Source organism: Ammospiza caudacuta, chromosome Z, assembly GCF_027887145.1.
Source record: "Ammospiza caudacuta isolate bAmmCau1 chromosome Z, bAmmCau1.pri, whole genome shotgun sequence".
Lineage (NCBI taxonomy): Eukaryota > Metazoa > Chordata > Aves > Passeriformes > Passerellidae > Ammospiza > Ammospiza caudacuta.
Genome location: NC_080632.1, coordinates 21,190,732 through 21,204,172, shown reverse-complemented (window position 1 = coordinate 21,204,172; position 13,441 = coordinate 21,190,732). Strand labels below are relative to the sequence as shown.

At 47.4% G+C, this 13,441-nt stretch overlaps 2 protein-coding genes across 5 annotated transcripts in view; both read left to right on the top strand.

Annotated features, from left to right (window-relative positions):
- Window positions 1–2,934, top strand: part of TDRD7 (tudor domain containing 7) — a 46,651-nt gene extending 43,717 nt beyond the window's left edge. For both annotated transcript variants that reach the window (XM_058823401.1, XM_058823400.1), the window contains 2 exons: window positions 235–395; window positions 2,516–2,934. In XM_058823401.1, the coding sequence (XP_058679384.1) occupies window positions 235–395; window positions 2,516–2,736 (382 nt within the window). In that variant the 3' untranslated portion in view covers window positions 2,737–2,934. The remainder of the gene's footprint in view (window positions 1–234; window positions 396–2,515) is intronic.
- A 5,376-nt stretch (window positions 2,935–8,310) lies between these two features.
- The window catches only part of TMOD1 (tropomodulin 1), a 28,220-nt gene continuing 23,089 nt past the window's right edge, over window positions 8,311–13,441 (top strand). For 2 of the 3 annotated variants that reach the window (XM_058823441.1, XM_058823446.1), the window contains exon 1: window positions 8,311–8,394. The gene's annotated coding sequence lies outside the window, so the exon portion shown is untranslated. Of the gene's footprint in view, window positions 8,395–8,501; window positions 8,599–13,441 lie in introns of those variants that run through there. The other variant, XM_058823443.1, reaches the window with a different exon arrangement.

Below are 13,441 nucleotides of genomic sequence, written 5' to 3'. Positions count from 1 at the left end.
GTTAACAACATAGCAGATGTCCAATGATATCTGAGAGATTATCTCATTTACTCTAATGAAATTGCAGTCTCATCATGCTTCCAGATTGTAGCTGGGATAGTTGGTATTATTCAGCTAAATCCAGGTTTGGGAAGTCTGAGGCATGTTGGTCAAGATTTTTTGGTTGTGCATTGTTTTTCTGGTGCTTTGTGAATATGAATTCAAATGGTCTGTTCTTGTTCTTCCCCCTTTTAGGTGGTACAGGGTCATAATAAAAGGGATTCTTAGAAATGGGTTTTTGTCAGTGTATGAGCTGGACTACGGCAAACATGAGTTTGTCAGTGTAGGGAAAGTACAGCCACTCCTGGATACGTTCAGAAGACTACCTTTCCAAGCTATCACGGCTCAGCTTGCAGGTAGGTATCAAGCATTTGCAATTGTTTTCGTTAAAGTCTTACATCAGTGGGCATATGAGGTGAACAGAAATGTTAAATGGAAAAAAGTCAAAGGTTATGTAATTGAGTTTTTTCTACATGTTTATGTCCTGCTTTTTTTCTTGGCATAGGCAGTGATGACTGTTTAATTATTTTTGTTTGTTTAATTTAATGCAGCACTTTAAGATACCATCTTTGAGAATGGAGACTCTTTAAACTTTCCCAGCAGCTACTTTTCATGGTCATAAAATTTATAATTTGATGCGTGTGATATCTACTATGCAAAAGACATGGGGAAATAAAAACTTAATGTTTTTTTGATCCTTTAACACAGCCAATTACCAAGTGTGAAAGTTATGATGTGACTGTTGGTAAGAACCTAATGTTCTGATTATCATAGTTTACATAAAGTTAGGAACCTAGATGTTGAATTTCTAGAGGATTTTTTATATATATATCTTGACCCTATTGTAATTCTAGTGCTGACTTGGAATCCAGATTTGCCTGAAATATATTGATTTTCTCAAACAAGCAAAGATCTCCATGAGGGGACAGAGCTTTCAATAAGCTTACATACAAAAATTTCCTTGAGAATATGGCACATAGAGAGTGTACATGCATCTGAGGGAATTTTAAAAATAAAAATTGATCTCTCCTTGCTGACTTTCCTTTCATTTCAAAATTTTTCCTTCAGTTCTCTGTTGTCTTGGGATGTATACGTCTCATCTTAGTCATGCTGCTTGCTGATGCTGTTTGGTCAGCACTGCTCTAGATTTCAGTCACAGAATATGCTTGTTGGAAGTGACAGGTGACAGAGTTAGTGTCCTGTGCCTTCTGTGGATTTGCTTTCCTGCATAGCCTCAGTGTGATCTTGGGGGTTGTTTTAAACTAGTGATGTGTGGTGGATGTGCTACCGACAGGCTGGGGTCCTCGGTGTGCAGTGCTGTGATGTGGCTGATTTCTAGCTGGGTCTGTCTTCTGGAGGATCCAGCCCAGCAAGCCTGCAAGTCATTCACTTTTGCAAGTCTCCCAAGTAACTAGCTAAATTGCCTCTGAGATTCTTCATATTGTCAAAGAAGGCCAGCTGAGCCTGGAAGATCAGTAACTATTGTCCTGCTATTCCTCCACTTTTTTCTCTCTGCTTTTGTGTCTTATGCCTCTTAGTCACTAATCTGTTTCCTTGTAAAGTCTCATTTGCTTTTCAATTTGCATAAAGCTTTCATAGCATTAGTTACTCTTCCTTAAGTGTTGATTAACTATTGACTTTTAATTCCTTTTGCAATCTGCAGGCAGCTGTGTTCCTGTGCTGTCCTGTCAGTGGCAAGCTGCTGCTAATAATAAAAGCAAAGTATTGTCATTTTGCTGTTCTGCTTGTGTTATCCATCAAGTGGCTCTTGGGTATTCCACCATGATATTTGAGCCCGTGTGTCTAGATGCCGTACACCAGCAGTGGTCTGGGCAACTGAATCCCAAGTCTGCAGGAGCTGCTTATTTCTAGGTGGATTGCAGCCATATTCAAAAAACTGTTTAGGATCCAGCAGACTTGACTTTGTGGGATACCACTCTGAAAAAAGTAAGAACAATTGTGAGGCATTTAGGCATAATTTCTCTTTGTTTCTGCCCCCTATGTGTCTTGTTTGGGACTTGAAGGTTTGGCAGGTGTTTTAGTAACTGATGCTGCTTTGAGATGAAGAAAATCTAAAGCAAGGCCAATGGGACAAGTAATGTCAGCACCCTCAGGCTGAAAATAAAGGGAGTTTGTTTTGAAAGGATCTTTAGTTTCCTTTTTGTCATGGCTCCTGATAAGCCCTGGTCATGCAAGGCAGCTAATATTCTCTGAATTCCTCAGTGAGTCAGTGCATCTGCCTTTCACTTCTGCAAACACATCATTATCTTTAAACTTCAAGAAAAAATAAATGTAATAATTAAGCTTGTTGGTGTGGGAGATGAGTGAGCTTGTGGGTTTTTTTCCTAGATTTAAGTTGCATGCATTAGCACTTTAAAAACTGTTTTCTCAAGTATTTAAACTCACACCACTTCTTTTAAACTTAGATTGTTCTAGTCTATAAATGACCTTCCGTTTTGCTTTATGTTTGTTCTAGGAGTGAAAAACCAGCAGTGGTCGGAAGAGGCATCAATAGTGTTTCGGAATCTGGTAGAGAAGAAACCTTTTGTGGCGCAGATACAGGCAGTTAATGACAGCACTAACTCTTGGGATCGAAAAATAGTGACTTTTCTTGTGGACACATCTCTTCCACATATTGATACATGGATTCATGATTTTGTGTCTCAGAGTCTTGTGGAATTTTCAAAGGGTGATTAATCATCACTTCTGCAATGTAGCAGCTTAGCAATAAAATGAGTAACAGGCTTTGAAGAGAAGTATAACTACTACATGGCCTTGAAGACATAATGGGGATAAAATTGAAAAATCTGTGTCTGTTTAACAAGTTTGGATTCTGTTGACTTCAGTTGACTTTCTGAAAATTTTCACGTTGTTTACCATTGTAATGCTAGAATATTTGAGTTAAATTATTTTAAAAGTTATTTATCAATAAAACAATGTTCAATTGTGTTCTTGTGATCATTCCCTAATTTTGGAGGGATTTTTATCTCATAGCTATTACTCAGTCATTACAGGGTAGTCCTTCCTTTAACAAGTGTTTTATATTTCTGAATTTATTGTCAGAGACGTGCGTTATTGTTGAGTTTTTCCTTTTTCCTTAGCTTGGTAAGCTTTGAATAGTGCCTTGTTTGGCATACTGCATTTGTGGGGTGGAACATTCACAGACAGCTGTTCACTTTGTGTACTTACTGCTCTGTTTGCTGTTCTTAGCAGTGATACCACTTTCCTGAATTCTCTGCTCCCCTCCTCACCCCACCTCTTTGACCAGCTGCTAAATTCAAAGCATCCTCTCCCTCATTTTTTGATAGCTTGATTTCATGTATGCTTCTGAGACTCTTCAGAGGACTTCTGCTTCCTGGGGACAGGAGAAAGCAGTGTCCTGTAAGCACACAGATGGATGCTTGGAGTCCTTGGAACACAGTATTTTCAGCCTACTTTAGAACCTGCTTTATTTTTGGTCTTAGAAATATTTAGAGGAGGTGTAGACATGACTATATTTCATAGTCTGCTGTCTCAATTTAAATTTGCTTGTCCCTCGAGATTGTTAAACACAATATTAAAGCTTTACACGAGGAATGCCAGAAATGGGATTTTTTTCTGCTGTGCACAGCTGTGTAGTATTTCTAGTAGGACACAAGCCAAACTAAGAAATTCTGCTATAAGGCTGTTTGCAGAAGTACAGGAGATTGGACAGAAAGGGAAACAAGACTGAAAGGTTCCATGCATGTGTAATAGTAGGGTGGGAGAGAGAAAATGCATGCAAATAGTCTGAGCAACCAAGCTGTTTCAGCATGTAGGACTTATATTTGCGCTCCTTAGTCCAATTCTGGTGGTGGTCTGGAGAAGCTCTGGGCTAAGCAGCAAGGAGTCCTCTGGGAAGTCTGGTGCATGTTTCTCTGTTTGGATGTATGCTGGGTATAGCAGAGCCCTTACAGGGCAGTGACAAACCAGCAAACTGCTACTCTAATGCAAATTGCTACTTAACATGGTCCTCTCCATGTTTAAGTGTGCTGAGGCTGACACTTCTAAGTGTACTTCAGAGAGGTAGTATTAACAATGAAGATAGTAATTAGTTTTCCATATTAATCAACTTATTCAGCTGCCATGGCAGAGAAGGTGAAGAATACAAGTAGAGGAAACCATGTGGTGATGAGCTACTGTAAGATAAACTTGAATGCAAATCTCCCTCTGTTTAGGATGAGTTCTGAGTTGGAAAATTTCAATTATGTAGGACAACAGAATGAGAAGCACTCCCCTGAGCTCCTGAAGAGAGATTTCCTATGTAAGACCATATCTCACCTTCCCAGTTGTGAAGTCTAATGGCTACAAGCCATTTTTATGGCAATAGAACATTTTGCTGGAACTATTTTAGTTTCAGGAGAAATACCTGGGCTGTATTTGTATCCATTAAGGCTTGAGGATCTGCTCTTTGTCAGAAGTTTATTTGCACCTCTGTACTGATGAGGCACTTTGTGACTCTTCACTTGTAGTATTAGAGGACACATCCTGGCAGATGTTCAAGAGACCGAAGATGATTTCCAAACTTGTCTGCCCCTTCTGAAATATGTCTTACCCTTTCCTTGATTGTTGGTGGCTAAAAAGCCCAGGTCAAAGCATGGACACAGTCCTACAGTCCCATGCATTTGTGCAGCTCAGTGCTGGAGTTCCCAGAGGCTGCTTTGTGTGTTAGTAAAACAAACTGCAGTCTTAACTGATCAGCAAACCCTCAGGCACCGCTGTTCACCTGGTGAATTGTTTTGTGCATGCACAGAGCGTACACCCAACCCAAAGTTATGACACTCTGAATTCCGTTCATATGCTGTATCCAGAGGGGCTGCACTGACGTGTCTCTCCATCTTCATTCCCAGGATACAGTACCACCCCTGCCTTCAGCAGCCCCACTACTAATCCATTACAATACAGGTACTACTGCTCTCTCCTTGTGCAGAACTATGATTTTACACCTGCTTGTAGTGCTGCTCTCTTACCCCATGTAAGATCCTGTCAGACATTTGCTAATTGACCTGCTAGTGCTCTTTGACACATTGCATGCTCTGCTTTCAAGAACATACAGAGCATGTTGGGTACACACAGTATTGAACAGTTCGAGATTGCTGAGTTTCCAAGCCATGAAATAGCATAATAATTAGTTAGCCTGCTGTCCCCAGGAGGTGCTAGACATGCCTGCTCTGTGGAAGGTGCGGATGCACACAGAATGCTGCGCGGTTCTTCAGTTTTTCAGCAGTCAGTGTTGCGGGTGGTTGTGAATGGTTTTTCTGCTTTCATGAATGCATGGCACTTGACTAGGGCTGCATCCACAGCCAGTGTCTAAATCAAGAGGTGGTGGAGTTACTTTCCATTCTGACAGCTATTAGAAAGGCTTCCACTGGAACCCTCCATGCAGTTCTGGGCACTGTCCTCCAGGAAAGATGTGGATTAATCACAGAGAATCCAGATGAAAGCAACAACATCTAGAAAGCAACAACATCTGGTTTAAATAGTAAGATTTGCAGTTTGTCTGGATGGAAGAAGGCTAAGGAGGAGAACACTTCAGAAAGTTTTCACTGAAATGTATTTTTATGTGTAGATAAAACAAGGCATGTAAAAGCTTTAGTTGCAGGAAGAAAGGGGCACAGCCAGGGAATTCACTGGAACTCCATTTTCACTATTAATGCCAAAACCATATAGGATGTATGTGCAGAAGCCCAGCTGATCATCCCTTGGAATGTGGATTTGCAATGTCTAGTTCTTGGGACCCCACCCCACAACTTTACAACCAGAGAAAGGGAATGCAGCTTTGTTAAACATGTCTTGTGGATCATTGTGAATTTTCAAAAATGAAAAATGATCCTTGATTAGCTAGAGAAAACAGATGATGCTGTGATAACTAAAACAAACAAAGCAGGTGTCATACTTACCCAAGGCTGTAAACAGTAAGCACTTGCAAACCTCCTCTTTTCTGTTTATTCAATCTCAGCTGTATTTTGTTCACTTTACAAAGTTTAAGTTTACCTGTTTTCATCTCCCAGTGTGTTCACTCCAGTCATTCTAAGGAACTCTTGTTTTGTCAGAGAAACATGAGAACCTTCTTTGCCATCTCAAAATGAATTCCTATCCCTAGGGTTTCCAATTCTGGACTACATTCCCCATTTGGGAAGACTTTTGTTGCAAAGATCTTTTGTCTCTGTGTTTTTACCACATTCATCCTTTGTCCTCACACTTTTGCATCAGGCAAACCTAATAATTAGTTATGTTTAATTTAATTGAGAATCTGAATTCTCAGGTGCTGTCTGTGTTAGACGAGAAAAGTGAAGGAAAATCATGCCATGAAAAAAGCATCACTTTAAACCTTCATAAAGCCTGAAAGCTCCATTTTTTTGTTCTTTTGCTCTTTGCTGATGTTTTCAGGTTGGACTGGAATTCTTGAACAGGAGAATTGTGCTGCTCTGTGAAGTTAGACCTTGGCCAGGGCAAGAAGAGCTTGGGCCTGAGTGGACATGCTTCAAGCATGCCAAGCCACTTCCTTGAGAGCCCTGCTGTGGTTGGGTTAGTGAAACTTGTTGTCTTTTGAAAAGTGCGGCAGTGTATGTTACCTGCAGCATTCCTTACCTCAGTGTGTCACAGCAAACCGCTAAGAAAGAGCTACCAGGGATGCACTGAAAACAAATGTGCTGAGAAGCTGGGTCCGTGTCTTGCCTGATGGAGACAGTTGAGGGCATTCTAAGAGGATCAAGACGCCTCAGATGAGTTTCTGGTGCCCACAAGGCTACATCTGACAGCAGCCAGATCAAATGTATCTCTGAGTGCAAAACCAATGCGGGCATGTATGGGAGCTCAGTGGTGCCAGTGGATCACTTCCTGAGCTTCTCCCGGCTTGCACGCCCTGCAGGAAGGCACTTGGTAAACAGGTGGCAGGGAAACTGGCATCCAGGTTTGTCTGATCTTGCCTGTCAGGCTTCTTTAGCCTGGACAAACAGGCATTTGAGTGAACTGAGTGGTTCTAAGCAGCCTCTTCTCTCCTGCCAGCAGCTGGGATGATGCCAGTGACTTGGGCCTGCTCACCTCAGTGAGACATGCCCTGGGTCCAGTGCTTGGCACAGGCCTTTGTATCCTTCCTTTGTCCTAGCTGGGAGCAGCACTTTCAGAGCTAACTGCAGATCTTCCTTCAAATGCCACAGGACATGGAATGTCAGTGCCAGGCAGGTCATGCAAAAAAAAAAAGCCAAGTACTAACTCGAGGCAACTGGGGACATTTTCAGATGAGGGTCATCACTAGGTCTGGGAAGTGTGGGGCTGGAGAACCATTCACATGGCCTGACCACCTCTGGTAAACCTCTCCACTCTTGTCTTGTGGCTGCTGGTGGAGACCAGACAGCAGAGCTAAGGAGGAGCTTGGGGCTGACACTTTGTGGGAGATTTGGTAAAAAATCATTAAAGGACAAATCCATGGGGCTTTGAAGTGGATAGGTGACAAAAGGTGACATAGGGTGACAAACGTGACATAGGGGAAAGGAGATTTGGCAGCAACGTTAAAACTTGATACCACAAGACTGGAAGGCAGCTCTCCTGGGCTGACTGCAGACTTGGAGCAGCTCTAGTGGCTGTCACTGGGCGTGTGGGGCAAGCTGACAGGGACTAAAGTAAGGCACGGGATTAGTGGGTGCATTGATACAGGTGGCATTTGTGGGGAAGTAGCTTTTATAAAGTGCCCGTGACTGCAGCTACAGGTCCCCGGCAGTGCTGGTAGTGGGGCCATCCAGCCTAAGTGGCCACGACTCGGTCTGGCTGAGCCTTGCGGCCTCCCTGCTCTCCCTGTCCCAGTGCTGCGCCACTCCTCTCGAAAAGTAGTTTTTCCAGCCGCAGTCTCAGGGTGCTTTACAGTGTCCTGGACCCCCAAGAAGACGCGTGTATATCTTGTGGGACTTCCCAAAAAGCCGAAGCATCTGGCTCGGCACTCCGAATGAAGGACGTTGCGACGGGACGAAAGACAAACTCCAGCGTGTCTGACTCGTTAAAAAGCAGGAAAGACCCTCTGGAAACAAATGCTGCTCTTGCCGCCACCCTCCGCAGCGCCCCGCAGCTGCCCCGGGGATGGAAGGAGCGCGCTTGCCATCCCGAGCGCGGCGGAGGGTAAGGGCCGACCCAGCCGGGGCCCGGGGCGGGGGCCGGGCCGGGCGCAGCTGTTCTGGGCCGGGAGGGGCGGCGGGGCCGGCCCCCGCTGAGTGACGGCCGGCCCGGGGCCGCGGCCGGCCCGGACCCCCGCCCCCGGCAGCGGCGGAGCCGGCGCGGCCAGGACGAGCCGCCCGGGCTCGGCACGGCTCGGCTCGGCTCGGCACGGCTCGGCGCACGGGTGCGGTAAGCGAGCGAAGGGGCGGCGGGCCCGGCCCGTATCGGGGCACAACATTTGGCGCGCGCCGGGCGTCCCCAGCTCGACAGAAATAGCGGGCGCCGCTGCGGTGCGGGCAGCGCAGGAAAGGGAACGGCTGGGGCGCTGGGTCGCCGTGCCTGCCTGCCTGCCTGCCGGCACACTCGCCTGCCTGCCGGGAGCCGTGCCCGCAGGTGGGAGCGCGGAGCCGGGATGCGCGGAGCCGGCGGCGGGCGTGCGGCTGCCGGGGATCCCGGGGCTCGGGCAGGCGGGATCCCGGGGCTCGGGCAGGCGGGGATCCCGGGGCTCGGGCAGGAGGGATTCCCGGGGCTCGGGCAGGCGGGATCCCGGGGCTCGGGCAGGCGGGGTCCCGGGGCTCGGGCAGGCGGGGATCCCGGGGCTCGGGCAGGCGGGGATCCCGGGGCTCGGGCAGGAGAGATTCCCGGGGCTCGGGCAGGCGGGATCCCCGGGCTCGGAGCGGCCGGGCCCCCGGCGGGCGGGCGGGCGGGCGGAGGCCCGCGGCGGAGGCGCTGGCATGAACGGACGGACGGATTGATGGATGGAAGGATGGATGGCGGGCAGCCGGCGGCGCTCACGCGTGTCCGCGGCAAATCCCGGCGGGGATCGGGAGTGCTGGCACGGTGGGAGGAGAGGGCTCTGCACGGCGCTGAGCGGCTTGCAGAGAGCACCGAGAGTTCTTGTCTACTGGTTTTGCTTGCGCTTGTAATCCAGGGAGCTCTTCTAGGAGACGGTTTTCCAGACAATGAATCGCTAGAAAGCTGTGCTGCTTTTGTAAGGGAAAAGTGGAAATTAGCAGGGGGGAAGGTTCCTTAGGGCAGTTTGTTGTATTTGCCTTGGCCCTGCTTTCTCCAGCTGGAAATAGTCACTGCCTTGAAAAGCATTGCCTGTCCTAAAGATAACCTTTCTTTACTCAGATGGACACAGCTTCTGCCCTCACTCTGTGCTCATCTGTTGCCCTCTGCTTTTTAAATAGTCATGGATGGTTTGTTGGGCAGAATCCATAGCCCTCTGCCTCCCTTCAGAGCCAGCTGCTCTCCCCTTATGTGGAGGTCCTTCCTACTTGTTTTACATCTTTCCTTGGATGTTGGGCCTTGAGCCCAACAAGGGCGCTCAGCCATGTGACTGAAGTTGATTTTAAGTGGTTTGATTTGTTTTTTAATCCCTTTCTTATGTGAACTGCCAGATCATGCAGCAGTAAAGAGTGATTTCCTCGTTTCTCATCCAGATTTGTGCTGAGAGGTGGCACCTTTTCTGAGAGCAAATACTGGACAAGCTTTTTGGGCATGGAACCCATGCTTCAGGTCATAGCAGTGAGCTCTTTTGCCCTCTTGAAAGGAAGAGCTGGGCTACAACATGGAAGCCAAGCACCGTCTTGCTCACATTGCAAAAGCCAAATTCCTTTTGCAGTGCTGCCTCCTGACAGCGTCTGTACCTGTTGCCCTAATGTACACACGGCTGGGTATTCCAACCAGCACACTGCCTCACAGCCTCACTGCTTCTCATTTCGAAGTCTCTGTTTTCCCCCTGTCAGGGCTCTTCCCCCACCCCTCCTTCAGCACTGCATTGTTTCCCAGCCTGACTCATCTTGTTCTTCACACACTTCTCAGCTCTGATGGTCTGCTGCCTTTTCTCCAGATACTGTGGTTTTGCATAATACTGGAAATATGTTGCTTCCCCCCCACCCCCTTACTGTATTTGGGAAAGCCAAACAGATATGGGAACAGTCTGGTCTATCTCACTACTGACTTTCTTTGCTTAAGTTTCACTTTCATTCACCCAAAGGATCATTTGATTTATCTTTACAAAAGTTCCTTAATTAACCCTTTGTAAGAAGCACCAGTCCTCTGTTGCCAGATGTGTAGCTCCTATTCCCCAGAGCAATGTGCTACTAAATGTAGTGTTTGCAGGTGAATTGTTGTGCTTTTCTGTGTGCTGCTTCACTGTTTTTCAGGTGTGTGGAGTTTTTATGAAAGCACAGCTAGGGGGAAGGAAACTGTGATCTGCCTTCTGATTTTTTTCCTCAAGAGCTGACAGTCATTTGCACATCATGAGCAAGACTCACTCCTTTGATCAGGCGGAGACCCATAGACAAAATGTCTTCACTTAATAAAAGTGAAGCCTTGACCCGGCTCTTGGGAGAGACAGGACAGAAAGTTGTGTTCCGTGACTCCTTGGTGCTAAATGGCCCCATGTTCTTGGCACGTGGAGGCAGCACCACGGGAGGCTCTGTGGCTCTCCAGCCCATCCCCAGCTCCCAGCAGACCCCTCCTTAGATAGGGAGGTTCTGGCTTCATATGGCCTGTGTCTGCAAATCCCCAAAGATGGAGATTCCCCCCCCTTCCTGAAACCTTGCCTTAGAGCTGCATCACCCTCCTCAGAGGGAATTCTTCCCACTTGTTCATGGCGAATGAGATAAACACATAACAGAGGTTATCCTGGGTCAGACCAAAGTCTGTACATCCCAGGACACTCTGACTGGGAGCAGCCTGGGGAAAGCTTGCAGGCAAGGTTGCAGTGGGTTCCCCCAGAGCTCTCTCCCACGCAGGCTCTGTGCAGCTTGGTAGCTCTCCCAGCTGGAGCTGGTTTCTTTGCTTCTGCAGGCCTGGCACGATGGTGTAAGGGTCTCTCCTCTGTTAATACCTCGTTAATACCTCGCTTAGGTTTGGTGCACATTGTTCACTGCACACTCACTGCTGCTGGAACAGAGCCCATTTGGCTTTGGTGTTAATTAAGCATCTGCCTGTCTGGGGCTGATTAGCTGCACCTTGGTGGGGCAGCTCCCTGCCGTTCCCTGTGCTTCAGCCACACTAGCAGCAGGGTGGGCTTGGGATGTGCAGGCATTCGTGTGTTACTAGCAGCACTCTGTGCTTTGGCTCTGGCTCTCTGGCAGGGCTGTTTCACAGGACATGGCCACTGCCCACCTGAGGATAAGGCACTGCTCAGTGCAGGACAGGAGCCTTTCTGCTCCAGTGTTCGTCATGCAAAACCAGAGTTCCACAGAAACAGAGGTGTCCATCCGAGGGCTAAGAGAAACTCAGGAAAGAAACCCAGGATCAGTTTCCAGAGGAGACTGTGGTGGCTGTGAAGCTCCCAAGTGGAAGGGTTCAAGTTACAGAGCAGGAACTGAGTGCAGAGTGTCGCTAATGACTCAAGTGTGCCCACATGCTTTTCACAGGGATTAGTAATTAAGCAACTCAGTGCATGCCAGGTGCATGAGACAACCTCACCCCAAAGAGGAGAACACATAACTGTGTTTACAAGTGTGTCTTAAAAATATGTGAAGTGGGGGAGATACAGCTGGAATGCTTTGTGTTTGGGCTTTGTTAGATCTTGGCCTGGTCACCAAACATCCAGGCTATTTGCTGATGAGAAAGACCACTTGGTTAGCACCAGTATTGAGTTGTGTGGCTTGCAGGCTGCAGGGCTATTGACAAGAGGAGAGCCAGGAGATACAGGAGTTTCTGGATATTGGGTTAGGAGCTGGGTGAGCTGAGAAGACTGAGGAGAGTGCAAGCAGTGTGAGACTTTCCTCAGCACTAGTGGACAAAGGGACAGGTTACTTAGCTTGAGCGCAAGGAGCCTTCCCTAGTGTGTGCATGACAACAAGGTGTTTCCTGTGGAGCTGTCAAGGATGGGAATGTCATCTCTGACGTGAGGATATCCATGGGAGTGAAGCTGCACCGTCAGTAGGTCTTGCCCATGGCCTATTGAACTTCACTGCTGCAGGGGTTGGGTGGTGACGGTAGCTACAGATAGTGTTACATCTTCTGCATGGCTGGTATGTCACTGCAAGAGTCACAAGTCATGTGCTTTGATAGATCCAAAATCCTTTCTTCCAGATGTTTCCTTCAAATATGAATTTCAGGATGTCTTAGATTAACAGCTGCTTGTTGGGAGGAAGCTTAGGTCTTCCTTGGAGAAGTTTCAGTTCCCTGAAGAGACAGCAGATTGGTTGTTGGATTTCCTTAAGAATGAGCCTCTTGCAGAGAGGCTGAGAGTGCCTCAGTCTTTCTTGTTGATGGCTGACTTGCCTGGAGCAATGAGAGTGTGTGCTCTGCTTTCTGCATCTGATATGGCAGAGCTTCTCACCGTCTGGAGCATCCCCTCTCTTTTCTCTGTCCACTCTCCTCATCCAGGACACAAATTTGTGTTTTTTCTCCTTTAAGAATAATTTCCATTCAGGCAGCATGCTGCTGACTGCAGTTGGGTACCTCCGCAGCCTTCCTCTCTCCAGGCTGAATAAGTCCAATTCCTTTTGCTTGTTCAGCTTGCAAAGACTTGTGATCTACTAGAGGACCTCAAATAGCATGAAGCATCCATCTGCATCTCAGTGGTGCTAAGAAGAGGATCCCCTTTGGGTCTCCCATGTGGATCTCCTGGCTAGACACTTTCTAATGCAGCTTGGAGTCCAAGCCCAGGGCAGAGTCTATCGAAAGTCTTTTGTAGCTTTAACTAAAGTTTTCATCATCTTGTACATTCAAGGTGGTGATGCAGGGCCCAGACAGGCCAACAGTACTTGATGCTGCAGCCTGGGTGTGTGTTTATGGCTTGTTAAAATGATGCTTTCCTGTCTTACTAGAAAATGAGATCTGCTTGAAAAGGAGTCTACAGAAACTCTAAGGCCATTACCTTAAGGGACTGGTCTTAGGCATTTATCTTCCTTTCATTTTAAGAGGAACAATGTACATTTGAAGTGGAGGAAACTTTTGAGGCTCGGTACCTCAAGTGCAGGGCATGTAGTCACTTGCAAAGCCGCCACTGGGCTCTGGTAGGGTCTGTGAGAGAAGGGACTGTGGGGCTGAGGTGTGATGTTGGTACCTGTGTGCTGGGAGGAGACACACCTCTACCAGCACAGTACCTGTACCACACAATTCCCCTCGTGGGCAGGGTGAATCGTGGTCACAAGCACCCACAGTGAAGAGTTCTGCTGTGTGTGGCTGTGTGGTGGCACTGGGGATGGATCCAACTCCTCCTCTGCTCTGATTTCCTACTGGGTTTTGCACAATTCACATAGAT